General features: G+C 40.2%; 1 protein-coding gene across 1 annotated transcript; it reads left to right on the top strand.

The window, feature by feature from the left end:
• Window positions 1-275: 275 nt before the first annotated feature.
• Window positions 276-12,686, top strand: LOC115012433 (heparan sulfate glucosamine 3-O-sulfotransferase 6-like). Its single transcript, XM_029438053.1, has 2 exons — window positions 276-917; window positions 11,249-12,686. Exons 1-2 carry the CDS (start codon window positions 400-402, stop codon window positions 11,865-11,867), a joined length of 1,137 nt encoding a protein of 378 aa, XP_029293913.1. The 5' UTR covers window positions 276-399; the 3' UTR covers window positions 11,868-12,686.
• The last annotated feature ends 3,327 nt before the right edge of the window (window positions 12,687-16,013 follow it).

The following is a 16,013-nucleotide window of genomic DNA, read 5'->3' as shown; positions in this document are numbered from 1 at the left end:
AAATTTATGGACCCATGAAGCCTGTGTATCTATAGTTTGAGGAGGGAGGGGTGGAGACGTGTAAAAAGGGCGTATCGAGAGGCAGAGTGAAACCTTGAATGAGAGATTAGGAGACTTCAGAGCGCACAGACACAGCAGGCTGGAAGTCTCATCTGACTGCAAATAAACGAGTCATGTCAAATGATAAAACTTCCTTCATTGACGAGTAATAATTTATGTCTTTTCTGACTAAAAGATAAATATTATGAGGACAGTTTTGACAAATCCAAGTTCTTTATGTGATGCCTCACTTTAGCGCAACAGGTTCTGATAGATAAATGTGACAACTCCTATCAATGTAGGAAGAAGAAGAATGCTGTCCCCGTTTTATCCCTTTTGCACCGAGCAGGAGATCAACTCATGGGATGTAGTGGATGCAGAGTCAGGTTCAACTTTGGCAAGGTCCTCTCCAAAGTCTCGGTGTTTTTTACCATGGTTCTGATTTTCACCTACTTATTCTACTGCCTATCCGGACTCTGCGATTCGGCTCCGAGAACTTTATACAGACAACAAGCTTCAGAATATGACATTCTGGACGATCACCGCCGCGTTTTGGACGAGCTGCGACCATCGCCGCGTCTCCTCCCCGACGCACCGTCTCACCGGAACCGCACAGCCTCCGCGGACGCAGAGCAGGTGGACGCGCCGGGACAGCTGCCTCAACACATTTCGGACAGCACAAAAGAGGGCGCCCAGAGCATCCCCGTGTCCAACACTTTCGGGACCAAAAGGTTCCCACAGGCGATTATAATCGGTGTGAAGAAAGGAGGAACCCGCGCCCTGCTGGAGTTTCTCCGCATCCACCCAGACGTGAGAGCGGTCGGCGCGGAGCCTCACTTCTTCGACAGGTTTTATGATAAAGGACTGGAGTGGTACAGGTAGGCAAAACACAAATAAACACACATTTTAAAATCTTTACAATAAAGCTTCGGCTGCCATCTCAGACAGTGCCCGATGATGTATGGCAGGGTGAAGGGTCAGATGAGCAGCAGTGGTGTCACCTGTGAACAAGTGCTGATGTCTCCTGCCAATACAGCGGACAGCCATTACGTATGGCACATATAGTCAGATCACCATAAGCCAATATTCTCCCTACATGCTGCACTGTAGAGATCAAAAGGCGAGTGGGTCTCTGAGGAGCAGTTCATCATCTTGACAGTCATCTAAACACCATTTTTACCCTTCAACATGACATCCTGTATTAACACTTCCACCACGTTCTAACTGGGAGTCATGCAGCGATATGATTTCCACATATAAAGGATATAAACCTGATTGATGGAATAATTTCAGATGTTTACTGTTGGTCTTGGCTGCACTTAAAATGTTCATCTGCTACTGTCGCAGCGACAGCAGCTAATTTGGGGGTGACCGGGCCAACCAGAGATATAATTTGGGTGTAGTTAAGGCCCTAAAGAAGGATTTAGGTCTGGATGAAGCTGATTCTGATCATCTCCAGATGTTCCTCAAGCTCCCGCAGAGAATGCCACTTTTGCTCAAACTTCTCACCAGTGTCAGAATACTATTTCTGACCTGTGAGCATAGCATTAAAGGTGGCATGAAAAGAGAGTGAGGTTTGACGGGATGAAGAGAACTGATAAATAAGCACTTTGATATCCGGATGGTACTTGAAACTAAGGTGTAATTTAATCTTCTCTTGGCCTTTTTTTCTCCGACCCCCTTAGCTGTGTTTTAACTGCAAACATGAGGACACATGGAAACACTTTCACCACTGATAATTTTAGCATGCTGCTAAGCTTCCTCTCTGTTTTTCTCAGCGCATAAACACACATGCATTATCCACTCCTCCTCTTTTACACTTCTCTCCTCTGCTGTAATCCATCCCTCTCTCTCTCCTTTTATTCAACCTTCTCACTACATTCTCTCCCTTGTTTCTCTTCTCCTTACTCTTCTTTTAAGTGTAGAGGATGACATTTTGTGGAAATACCTGTGGCAGACCTGGTGTTTCCAGGCCATGTTTTTATATGTGTTTCTGTGTGTTTTAATTAGCTTGACTGGTGCTGTAAAGCGGTTGTGCTTTAATGCTTTAGTTTTGGTGGTGCAGCGACACCAACTTGGTCTGTGAAAGTTAGATGAGTCATAATCAGGGTTGCAATTTATAATTTGAGCCCAAAATGACTTTTTGTTCAAATGACAGCGTAAAACTCAGAAGAAATTCAGTTTACAATCATATATGACAAAGAAAAGCAACTAATGCTTAGATTTGAGAAGCTGCAACCAGCAAACGTTTGTCATTTTTGCTTTTATTTTTAATTTCTGTCGATTGACTAAACTATTAATCAAGTTATCATTTCATTTCTAAATATATACATATATATCTCCAAAGCAAAACAGAAGAAGAAAGACTCTGTGTGCAATTGAAAATTCTGTTTGTGCCAAAGTTTCTGTGGCATTTATAGGGATTTGACAAATGACAACTGGGCAAGAATGACTGTGGGGCAGGTGGTTTAATCTACTAGAAATACTGGCATTTCAAATATTGACAGTTTTTTACTTGGAATAGAAGTAAACTTAGTTGGAGAAGGTGGAGTAGAGTTGGAGGGATTAGCACAACAATAGCGACAGCAGCAACGTGATCCTGGGTGAAATCACTGAAAGATAATTCCTTCGCTGTCACTGAATCTCAGCAATTGGAGAAAATCTGTTTGCCGTCATCTGCAGTGACCCACAGAGAAGCCGCTGGAAGTAGTGGGGCTCTGCTGTGCGTGTGCATGTGTGTATGTGTGTGTGTGTGTGTGTCAGTGACAGCGAGAGCTTATCCATGTGGAACAAGCAAGTCCTCCTCACCTGACTGTCAGTGAACAGCAGGTCAACTCACTGTCACATCTGGAAGCTGACACTGCACACACACACACACACACACACGCACACGCACACACTTTCCCATCTGATTCAGTACAAGCTGTTGTGTATGACAGGCACTGAAAAGCAACCCTGAGCTTTGACATTTTATCTGGTTGAAGTTCCACGCTTCACCTGCAGCTCTCAGATCACGAGGCTCATATTTCAACGATACATATGGATATAAATATTTCATGTTCATGTAATCTTAGTATAGCATCAATTAACTTATATCGTATTAATACTATATCAACTCTCTTTATAACAGCAATAATCAATATAAAAAAAACATATTTAAATGCATCTAAATTAGAAACGTTTTAATCGTTTTGTTGTTTATTTGTATTAAATAATAAAGACATGGCCTTTGCCAAAGACACATGGCTTCAGGATACTGTACAGTATCTTGGATGGAGAAATAAGCACAAACTGTAGGCAATTTTGCAGATGGATGAAAGTTGTACACGATCATATATTGTTGTCAGATCTTCACAGTAGTAGCAGTGTCCTCCCAAGCATGTTGTTCCAGCAGCATTGTCTTCTGTGAGACAAACTTAGACCTCACTCATGTGTGTTTTCCATTTGATTTTATCTTGAGCGATCCAGTCAATCTTCTCTCCGCACCCAGCCTGTCTCTCCATTCCCGTCTCTCCTTTGCATGCGTGCATAAGAGCCGGTTACGGGAATGGAAAAGCCACAAATAGTGCATTTAGAATGAAGCGAAGATTTAATTAATTTCTGTGTTGTTTTACAGCTTTAAGGGGACTTCGTGGAGTGATGGGTTTCATATGGGACTTGAGAGCCACCGCAGAAAACTGAAAAAGCTCAGCTCTCCATGGCACAATGGTTGTTATTGTCACAGATTTGTCACCGTGATGTGGGCTGGAATGAGTAACTGACAGATGAAGACTTTTTTGTATCTTCAATTCCTTGATGACGTTAAAATGAGAACATTTGTTGTTGTCTTGCAGTTGTTATTTGAAAAGAGATGAACACTGTCCAGTTATACAGCCTTGGATCAAAAATAACAACTGACAAAAACAAATGACTAGTCTCTATGTATTTATTTAGTAAAATATGCATGTCTGTATTGCTATTTCTACTAGTCCACAGATTGCATCAATGTTTTGAGAGCTTGTCAATTCGCTGACCTACAGTCTTGACACCAAAGGCCGTGCCCGATCGGATTCCTATTAAAATATATTGTGAATCCTTTAAGAGCAGCAGCACAAGGGCAAGGAGAAATGACAGCACTGCTGGAAATCACATAGATTTTTGTGATTAAGGATATGAAGTCATGACAACAGATACAAATAAAACGGGATGAAGCCGGTCTTTCGGATAATGTATGGGTCATTTTTTAAATGCTTCTTTTCAAGTTAGTTACATCAATTTTGTTAGGTCAGAAAGATGATTATCTTCCCAAATAAAGCCACAGCTTCATCCTTATACTTACTTAATACTTAAAATTATGACAGTACTATGGAAAATGGACATTTTCTTTTATTTTTCTTTTAAAACATCATGATCAACATTTACAAACATCAAAATACCCTTTGAGTCCTTGCATATTTTTGAGTTACTTTAAGTCATTTTAAAGGATATTTCTTAGATTATTGTAATATATGTAGACATATATTTACTGTTTACAGTTTATAAAACAGAGTAGATACCAGTTTTTTTGCAGTAAGATTACTGAAGTGTGTTGTCACATGTAATTCTGTGTTTATGAATATATATATATATATATATATATATATATATATATATATATATATATATATATATATTAATTGATTGTTACTGATACTGATTGATATCCAAAATATTACTATCACATTCTATAGTAATGATAGAACTAAATGTTTAGTCTCACCTCCATTATGAGCTGTTAAGATTTGTTTATAGGCTTTAACTGGTAGGTGAAACTGTGCTTTGTTTCACCTTAAATTCATCCTCACACTGCATTCATGTTTTATTTCAGTATTTTCTTGGAGGTCAGATTCAAACATTAACCATGTCAGTCTAGATATTTCGAAGTTGAAATGGTGAAAGTGGACTCTAATGCGCATGGGGCAGTGTTTTCCAGAGCGAGGGTGATTTTCGCCACACCTCATTCTGTGTCCAGCCCCGAGGCCATTAATGATAGAAGCTGAACACGACTGATTGGTGTAACAGACCAGGAAGTGGTTTCTGTAGTGTTGAGTTGTATTGTGTTTTAATGGTGGTGGGGTTTGGCTGTGGTTGGGTCTAGGTGGTGTCATACGTTTTGAGAAGGCCCACACTCACACCCCATATGGTGAGAATTATAATAATTTGAGGTGCACTGTGGTGCATTTTGGGGCGCCTGTAAAATCTTTCAGTCGTGCCGTTTTAGCTTCAGACTGTAGTTAGCTAAGAAAATACTTTGTGTCAGTTGGCCAAAATGAAATGTTTCAGATACTTGGTAGTCATGCTCCGTTGCGCGGCTATTTCCAGAAAAGAATAACAGGAGGTAGAAACAGATGGGAGTAACCAATGGAAAACACAATGATATTACCCCGAGGATATAAAATAAAAATATTTTCTTATCACACATAGTCAACCATTACATGGTTTGAATGGATCCACATCTAAAGAAGAAGTGTGAGTCTGATATTCATAACTGTACATTACATACATTACCAAGAGAGCCACAATCATAATCAGTTTGAGGACTGGGTATCAATCTTCAATACTTTCTTGGTCACCAATTGTGTCCCTCGCATCAAGTATCAAACACTGTCAAGTACTGGAAGTTGTGAGTCTTTGAGCTACATGCTAATGTCAGCATGCTAACAATGACAATGCTTACATGCTGATGTTTAGCAGGTTTAACTTCTACCATGTTCAACATCTTATTTTAGTGTGTTAGCATGCCAACATTTTCTCATTACCAATAAACACAAAGTACAACTGAAGATATCATTAGTTTTAGACTAATTACAATTCTGACCTGATGGTGGCGCTACTGATGTGAGGTTTAAAAACTACATGTTTTGGTATTGGCACGTGGATAGAACATTCTCAAAACCTAATCAGCATTTCTACCCTGGTTAATGTCACTGCTAGGCTACTTCCATGCTGAAGCCATTACTGATTTCCACTAAAGCATCACTGACATCCTTTTAAGTTTTCTAATTATGACTGGACGCTCATTTGCCATGCAGTCACTAATTAGCCATTGACCAACAAAAGGTTTTATAGACAGGCCCACACACACATGTGTATGATTTTACCCCCTACGCACACACACATTTTCAAACTCATTGCAATGATATCCTGCTGTTAACCACCAAAGATGAAAATGTAAAATACTGTAATCTCTTCGGGAGTGTATAGCACTTCAGCTAACCTCCTGTTGAGAAAACCCTCCTCTCCCTCTATTACTGCCTCATTATTCATTGGAAAAGAATACCACTGATAACAATGTATTTAAAATCGGTGGGTGGCAACAGTCTTTCTAACATGTCATGTGGTTTCCCAGAGGAGTCTAACCATCCACTTCCTGTCACTGCCTATGGTGAGAGGTGATGGGTGTGTTGGTAAAAGCGCCGGAAATTCACCTCCAGGCTGAAACTTTCATCAAGACTTTCTGGTTTTTGTGTGTGCGTTGAATTATTAGTTTAGCTTTTGTACACACTGTGTCACTAGCTGCTCAGTGTCAAGCCCGTCCTTAGGCAACGTTTGTTTTTTACACACGTTAATTTGTGTTTATTTCCAACTTTGGCGTCCATGACACTTTGAGGCCGGGTCGCTTGCTCAGGTTTCTGTTTAGACAAAGAATACGTAGACAGCATGGCGGTGTTCATCATTATTATCCCACAGACAATGATGACTCCTCGTGTGTGCATGGTCCTGGGTTGTGTGAAGTCGACAGAGTCAGTGGCGTGATGGCGTGCTCTCATGGTCAACCTTAATGCTTTGTCACTGCAGTGCACCCAGGTTATACTTAAAGCAATAGTTTGACATTTTGGGAAATACAATTATTCACTTTCTTACAGAGAGTTGAATGAAAAGATCAACACCACTCTCATTTCTGTCAGTTAAATATGAAGCTACCGTCAGCAGCCCATTAGCTTAGTTTAGCACAAAGACCTGAAACAGGAGGAAACAGTCATCTTACATATTGTTTGTGTAATGTGTATACAAATGTGTAAAATGTCAGTTTTGCTAAGGGTTTAAGTCTTGTTTTCACTATGAGGTTGCTAGCCAAGAATTAAAGAAGTTAATTGTCCGGCAAACAGATGAGATATGTGTTCATTTGTGAGCTTCAGAGGTAACCCTAACCCTAAGCTAAGCTAACTGGCTGCTAGCTGTAGCCATATACCTACTGGACTTAATGAAGATCGGTATCAATCTTCTCATCTAACTCCCAGCGAGAAAACAAATAAGCGTATTTCCCGAAATGTCAAACTATTCAATTACACTTCTATATGCCGCTTGTTGAACTTTTCTGGCCAGAAGAGAATAGCAGCATATGTTTCACCCAGGCATGAAGGCGTAAATCGAGGTTCCCACGCATCCTGTCAGCCTGACGGGTCGTTTGTGGCCCTGAGGCTCCTTCTGTCACCCTCTGAGCACAGCAGCACTGCTGGGAAATGTTTTCCTTCAGTTTGTTGTTTGCCTTCTTTCTTATTTTTACTGCCTTCATTTTCCACTGCCTTGTTAATTAGATTGTTTTGCTCTTAAAGCGTTTGGACGTAGAGACTTCAGCTTTCAGCAACTCAATGTTTATCATTGGTGGTCCACTAAATTAATATAATAACCAATGGAAAGGTATGTCTGTTTTTGTTTTTAGAAAATGACATGATAATTGGATTTTTAGGAATCTTTTTTGTCTATAGTCGGCTCTACTTTCTGTGCAGAATTCCTTTTGTTAGTGCGTTACAGGGGATATAGCTGCAGCACTTCAGCGGGAGAACCCATAATCTCGGGGGCAGGAAGTCTCTTGGCCACATCCTTGTTGCCAGGGTTAGTATTTAATCTTCTGATCCAGACTGCCAAGAACATATCAGTAGTGTAATCAGTGGTGTAGCACTTCAGGGAGGAAAAGTGCTATATCCTTTAAGCAGCAGGGAGTTCCAGACTAATGTGGCTAGTCAGCAATGCTTTCTAATACTGGGCTAAATAGAAAACATCTTTGTGCTCTGAGTTGCTCTTTTTGTAGAATGAAAGGCATTTTTCCTTAAGTTAAATGAAATAACTGTATTTGTAAAACATACAAACACTAGATTTACATGCATGAGAATAAATGAATCATCCCTGATCTGTTTACAGTTTCTCCTGACACCACATACAGGAGCAGATTTATGATCGAAAATGGCTGTTATTGATTCTCTGATAATGAGACAGATTGTGATGAGGGAGACAGGGACCCAAGGAGAGAGGGGGGAAAGCCACAATTCATTAACTATTCATGAGTATGGAAAGACAACTTATGGTCAATTACTGAAGTGACACTTATGTGAAGAATTGAAGGACAAATGGAGAGGAGTATGGATGAGAGAGGAGAGGACAGAGAGGGAGACGAGCACTCAGTTTCTCATCAGTAAACACCTCCAGCACTCACATATGCACACAAACGCACACACAGTGAACAATCTGTCATATAGAGACAGACTTATTGATTAGACACAGATAAACAGGGGACAGACAGGCAGCGATAGGCCATTTGAAGCTCTTGTAGTTGGATAATAATCAATTAATGGTCTTTTATTATGGAGATCATTTAATGGGGGTGGATTGAAATGGCTTAACGTTAAGTAAAGGAGGAAACTCGAAACTGACACGGGAACAAGAAATCTCTTTTCCACCTTCACATTCATGATCATGGACACTCCATGACAACAAATACTTTTTTGTAATTACAAATTACTTTCCAATGGTTTCTTCCTAGTTGCAGAACATTAACTATAAACCCTGTAACATTCAGACTGACCTTTTGTTTCCCATTAAGTAGCTTTGGTTTTCCATCTTATTCCACACTGTCTGACTGTATAATATATTGTGTTAAAACCTGGTAAACAGGGGGAAACAGGTAGCTTGGTTCGGTCCAAAAACAACAAAATCTACCTACATGCACCTCGAAAGCTCAACATGTTGTTTGGTTTATTCCTGACAAAAAAACAAAGTCTAAAAACAACATGTGTTTTTTTTTACGAGGAGTAGGAAGTAACTACACTGGGCCAAAAAATAGTCCGGCATGTAATCCCCCCTGAAACCACAACATGTTGCTTTTAAACTTTTGTTTTTGTACAGACAAAACAAACTAGATACGACGGGTTGATTAGTGAGCTTTAGGTGCCGGAGGTGGATTTGAGAGTTTATTTTCATCTAACTTGTCAAGAAAGTGAATAAGTGAGTTTTCCAAAATGTCAAACTATTCTATTAAGATCTCCTCTACACTTTAAAATACAGTTCTGTGGGATTCAACAATGTTTGACTGCACAGGAAGAGCTTGTAATGACGGATGAACCAGCCGGCTGCTGCTGTTGAGAGGTTACTGTGCTGCAGTTGACCACAGAGCAAGTACAGTGCAACCTGTACTTTGACTACTGACTGCTGCTCCTAACCACAGTCCATCACTGCCGAGTGTACTTTAAAACTATTAGAGGGTCAGTTTCATCAGCCCCGTTTCGCTCACACATTGAGGCTTTGCCTACTCTTGGCTATATGGCATACTGCACTCAAGACTTGAGTAAAGTCTTTCTACATACCAAACAAGAGTGAATTTGTTTTGTTTTTTAACGCTTCATCTTAAAGACTGACAATTGTTATTTTTGTGTCAACATCTGGAAGCAAACAATAGTTCTGATGAACCATTACTTGAATACTACGGTTTGCTTTTTAATAATCATCAAATCAGTGTTTGACCACAGACTATCTCAATAGAACAACTGCCAAAATATAAATATATTTCTCTTGGACGTCCATCAGTGATCCACATTGCTGAATGGCCTCGTCATTATTATTTGGACTCTATGCAGACGTCCAATCTGAAACAAATAAAGCACACAGGCGCCATTACTTGTTCATTTTATAGGAAGCCACACTTAAGTCCTCTGTTTCCAGTAACATATAAGATGTGTTGAGTAAATGAACTACAGACAATTCACTTGACATCATCCGTTTGTCATGCAAAAAGAAATTGTCTCTGAAATCCAAATCCACCACAGTTTTGCCTCTCGCAGTCCATCTACGTCAGATGTGGACACACGAACAACCATGAATACTATGCTACCCGCAATGCCTGTTTGCTAGATAGTATTGAAAGTTTATAGCACCGCAGATGTACACAGTAAGTGAAGTAGAGAAGAAACTTAGAAACAAATAAAGGGTTTAAACGTATTTAAAAATATATACTGTATCAGTAAATAAGGGATTATTGGTTTGGATTACAGAATCATATGCATCGGATTACTATGTGAAATTTAGCCCAGAGATATAGTTCATTGTTAACATAATTCAACACATGCCTTTTCACTGCTGTATTCTTCACAACATCTCTCCTCATTGCAGCCATATGTTTAAAACACAAGCTGAGCTCAGCAGCTTGCCATCCTGGTTGCACTTCCTGATTTTGGTCTGTTTGGTCTGTTTGGGTCCTTGTAGGAACCCGTAGGGGAGGTGAGGGTGGTGAGGAGGGGGGATACTTTGCTCTTGCAGGAAGAAAGGAGGGGGGGTGGAAATCTGTAGGAAATTGCTGTTAAGTGGTTCTTGAGGCTTTGTGGTTTTGACTCATCAGTGAGTGGATGGTCCTGTTGTGCAGGCCGTACAGTGAGGCTCAGATGGGCTGACTGAGGCCCTGCTACATAAACACTACAGTGCATAGACCTTTAATCACACAGATTTTGGGGTGCTTTAATGTTTAGCGTATATAATGTGTTTACGTTATTTCTTGATGTTCTTTTCACTGAAGTCTGGTTGTACCCCACATGTGATTAAATTGGCATACCCTAATGGTGCGATTTCACCATTTGTAGGCGAGTGGTTACAGCACATACCTATAACAGCAACACCCTATGTTTGATTCCGGCCTTGGGACCTTTGTTGCATGTCACCCCCCAGCCCCTCTCTCTCCCCCATTTCTGCACTGTGCTCTGCCAAAAAAAGGCAAAAATGCCACACATAAAAATAATTAAGTGATAATAAATCAATATATTTGTATTAACAATTGGTCAAATGTCTATATGCAATGTGAGAGGGGTATAACTAATCAAGCTTTCATATCAGCTGGATATATTTCAGTGTGAAACAGTCTCCACCATTATGGCTTTGAGCGATGAATCAGAATTCTGTGTCTGACCAGCTTCTTCGTTTCATTTAGGAACCTGATGCCTCGGACGCTGGACGGCCAGATCACCATGGAGAAAACACCCAGCTACTTTGTCACAAAGGAGGCTCCTAGCCGTGTCTGCACTATGAACTGCCAAACCAAGCTCATTGTGGTGGTCAGGGATCCCGTGACGCGGGCTGTATCTGACTACACTCAGACGCTGTCCAAGAACCCAGGACTTCCATCTTTCCAGAACCTGGCTTTAAAAAACTCTACCACAGGTCTGATTGACACAACGTGGAGCGCTGTGCGCATCGGCCTCTACGCCAAACATCTGGAGAACTGGCTTCAGCACTTCCCCTTGTCTCGTTTTCTGTTTGTTAGCGGAGAGCGGCTGGTGTCTGATCCGGCTGGGGAGATGGGCCGTGTTCAGGACTTCCTGGGTCTGAAAAGGGTTGTTTCAGACAAACACTTCTACTTCAACCAGACAAAAGGTTTCCCCTGCTTGAAGAAGCCCGAGGGGAGCAGCAGACCACGCTGCCTTGGAAAGTCTAAGGGCAGACCCCATCCTCAAATCCCCTCCGAGGTCCTGCAGAGGCTCAGAGACTTCTACAGGCCCTTCAACCACCGTTTCTACCAGATGAGTGGACAAGACTTTGGCTGGGACTAATAGTGGAGATTCCTGTCAGATTAATACAGTTTGACTGTTCAATGCTCCACAGGACTAACGTTCTCAGGGACGCGGTACAGGAATACAAAGTCCACAAACTGAATTCTGCCTCAGTGGACTCAACATGACATGCAGCAGTACATCACTGTTTTGTTGTAGAGTAGAAGCCAACATGAACACAGAGCTACCAATATGCAAGTTACACACATGGCTTAATTATTAAACCATTTTTATGCTTGTATGTTAATGTCAATGTTCTACAGAAATGAGAAACAAAGTATGTACCAAAGGAAAAAAACATTCCCTTTGAATATAATTTTTGACTTTTGTTATAAAATAAGCTGATATTTATAGTTTCTGTTGATTTGAAATGCAACAGTTACAGATTTCTTTTATGAATTTCTTTTATTTATTTCACAAGGCAAGACATACAACTGAATATGTTTTCATTGACAGGACATAATAAAAAAATGTCATACTCCGTGACAAACCACTATGTCTTTTTAATTATTAGCAGTGTTACTTTGACTGCATTTATATGTTCATCCATTTACTGTTTCCACATGTAATTAAAATGTTACATATCTAAGTTTGATGTTGCAGGGTATTTCTCTGTACATTACAGTAGATATAACAATGATACCTCATCTGTAAATATTTAATGTGTTCAGAAACCCCACACATACATGCATTTAATTTTTAGACATTTGTAGATATTTATCCCATCAAAGCCACACATATTGTAATTGCCTGGACAGTACTAACTGTATCCACTTTTACTTACAATAAATGACTGTTCTGATCTGTGATTATTGTGAACCATTTAAATCTCCAAATGTAAAGTACACAAAGCACAGTGGTGTGTATGAAACATTAATTCTGACTCTGATGCTTTGTGTTGTGAAGTAAAGTTTTATCCGACGTGACATCCAGTGTTTCATCCTCTTTCATTTTGTGTGTTTCTATGTGTTATCAAGCAAACTGACTGCTTGAAGAATGATATGATGATATGAATGATATATATTTGGCCCTCGAAAGGTCATCTTCACCAGATAAATGTAGCTGAAACATCTGTTCTAATCCCTATTTGAGCTGCCGATATAAACCCCTCTATTAACACATCTTAGCAACCTTAGCGAACACAAGAACAAAAGTGTAAGAAATGGATGAAACAGGTGTTAGAATGTCCGCTACCAAGCTCCCTACAATAACCTACTCTCAAGGCCAAGTAGCACATCATAAAACTAGAAGGGGCACTCAGAGAGCGCAGACCTCCGCCAAGGCCATGCCCTATCTTGCAATGTTAACGTAAGGTGAACAATTGGTGTATCTGCTCCGTAATTCGGATCCACCCCAAAATGTATTGAATTCTTTCTTGGCCCATGTTACACCCTTCCACCAAGTTTTATCGAGGCCAGTTTTTCCGTAATTCTGCTGACAAACAAACAAACCAAAACGAACACAACAGTCCTTGGCGGAGATAATGACTAGGTTAGATCAGTAGGGGTTAGTAGTTAAAAAGATCAATATCAAAAGTAAAGGAAGGAACTTCTAAAAGTTAAAACATACTGTTTACTAATATGTAAGCTAAACGGCCAAACAGGGTTATTTTAGAACAAAATAACACCTATGATATTAAAGTTTTCTTTATCATATTACGCCTAACTAACGCTACACTGCAATATTATTCCATGTTTTCTGTCTTTTATCTTGTCTTTTAACATGATATGATATCACCTATTGTGTATACCTAAGACATATTATCAGCTGCAAACATTAAAAGGCGTTTAAACCCAACTCACGGAGCTAACGTTAGCTTAATTAGCTAGCTACAGCTAAGAACGGAAAGCTTGACAGGCATATCAACAGTAACTAAGGCGGGCCGGCTTAGTGAATGGTCACTTCTTCTATGGTAACCCTGTTAGTGTGGCTGAAATGTCTCATCTCTCTTTCTGTCGTGCTGTGCTCTCTCCTCACTTTATTTATGATTTCAAACTTTAGCTCCCTTACTAGAGAGAAATCTCTGTCTTCCTCTCTCACACTGCTTTTCACTTTTGCCACTTCCACACAGTGAGACCACATGTATAGTCTGAGGCCTGCATGCTGCTGTGGCCTTTAATTATAAAAGATGTCAGCTCACTCAGAAATACCCCCTTCTTCCTCTCTCGACTCAGAATTAGCAGCAGAGCTCTTCTCTTTCATCGTACACTATCCAGTAAGGAAGAAAGAAAAAAAACATCTGCTTTTGTGGAACAACCAAAAAAGGAAGCCACTTAAGATCTCAGAGGTTTTTTTCACAGTGCATGGAAATTGTATTCAATGATTAGGCTAAACCAAAAATATTCAATCAAAGTGATTGACATTGAGCTTTGTTTTTGGAAACGCGGCTGCTTGCATTAGCATGCTCTTGCGTGTAGTCGTGCAAGTTTGTATGCACACACACACATTGCTTTGGCTCGTCTTGCCCCCTCTAATTCCAGTCAGTATTTCTGTCACATTCCCCCTCTGTTTTATATGTCTGGCAATAGTTTTTAGAGGGCCTCGCTAAAATTTAAATGTGCTTGCCTCACTTCATCTGTGCCAACTTTTATTACTGTGCATTACCAGTCATAGTGATAGCTGCTATTTCGCTGTGCCAGCCCAGCAGCAGGCATTAAAGATAACTGATTTCCCATTCTGCCATCTGCGAAAAACGTTAGTATCAGTGTTAGCAGGACTAGCCCAGTCGTTAAGTTTCATTAAATCAGCAGGACATTTGGCATAATCTACGGTTGTCACTAAACACTGGTAATGATGTGAGAAATCCCATTGAGGTGAAGGAAGAAAGAACAAGAAAAATGGTGGAATGACTGAGAATATGTCCCTCAATGTGAGACATGAAGATTGGGTCTGTCATTGCACATATTGCCCTGTATGAAATCATAAACAGCCACCCTCCTGTTGTGGCTCCAACAAGAATCTGTAGACACTACCAGCACTTAATCACGTTTTAAGACTCTGTCATCAATATTTTAGGTATACGGTAGTTCACAAAATTCATGATTTGATTTGTTTCATCGCAATTTCAAAGTTTTTGAGGATTTAACTTTAATTCTCAACAGTTAATATACTGTAATATATATCATAAGGTTTTTATAATATAACAAAAACTCTTTGTCTCAATAACCACAGATTTTGAACAAAATGTATAAATGTTTTGCTTCTTCGAGAAATCTTGAAAGTAAATGGAGTTCCACTAAATTGGAAGGATCTCGTTTAGTCTGGTTAGATCATCTTAAAACGTATAAGAAGGCTCTCCGTAATGCCAGAGCAGCTTATTACTCTTCCTTAATAGAAGAAAATAAGAACAACCCCAGGTTTCTTTTCAGCACTGTAGCCAGGCTGACAGAGAGTCACAGCTCTACAGAGCCTTCTGTTCCTATATCTCTCAGTAGTGACGACGTCATGAGCTTCTTTAACGATAAAATTATAATTATTAGAGACAAAATTAATCTCCTCCTGACCTCGATTGGTAATGACTTAACTTCAACCTCCGGAACTTCAAAAACATCTGTAACTCCTGAAATATATCTAGACTGTTTTACTCCAATCAACCTTAACCAACTAACTTCAACAATCTCATCGTCTAAGCCAGGGGTGTCAAACATACGGCCCGCGGCGCCAGAGGGTCCAATCCGGCCGGCGGGATGATTTTGCAAAGTGTAAAGATTACAGAGAAGACATTAACTGCAATTTTCCAATGAAAGTAACTGTTATTTCAAATGTGTCCACTGAGGGTCGCACACAACACTGTCAAGCAAGCAAACTGTTGATGCTGGAGCTGCCGGTAAAGAACTTCTGGAGCTGGCGGGTTCTGTCAACATTACAATCTGTGGCACCGTCATTACCCAAAATGTCTTCGTCAAAAAGGAGAAAAGTGGACACGGAGTGTAGAGTTTTCCAAGAAAACAGGTTTCAGGGCTCAAAGAATATAATATTCGGCGCCACTATGAGACTCATCATGGCGAAAAATACAACAACTTGCAAGGACAACTGAGAAGAGAGGAGATAAATGAATTGTTAGAGAATTGTTACCCGTAGCCGAGATATCGGCGATGCAGCAGTGAAAGCTAGCTACCTTATTGCTAGCAAAATAGAATTAGCATC

The sequence above is a fragment of the Cottoperca gobio genome, chromosome 8, assembly GCF_900634415.1.
Source record: "Cottoperca gobio chromosome 8, fCotGob3.1, whole genome shotgun sequence".
NCBI lineage: Eukaryota > Metazoa > Chordata > Actinopteri > Perciformes > Bovichtidae > Cottoperca > Cottoperca gobio.
Note: the sequence above shows the minus strand (reverse complement) of the source record. Positions and strands in the feature narration are given on the sequence as shown.

Coding starts and splice junctions, on each gene's coding strand:
- LOC115012433 (XM_029438053.1), top strand. CDS start 400: ATGGGATGTAGTGGATGCAGAGTCAGGTTCAACTTTGGCAAGGTCCTC. Junction 918..11,248: donor AAAGGACTGGAGTGGTACAG/GTAGGCAAAACA, acceptor CGTTTCATTTAG/GAACCTGATGCCTCGGACGC.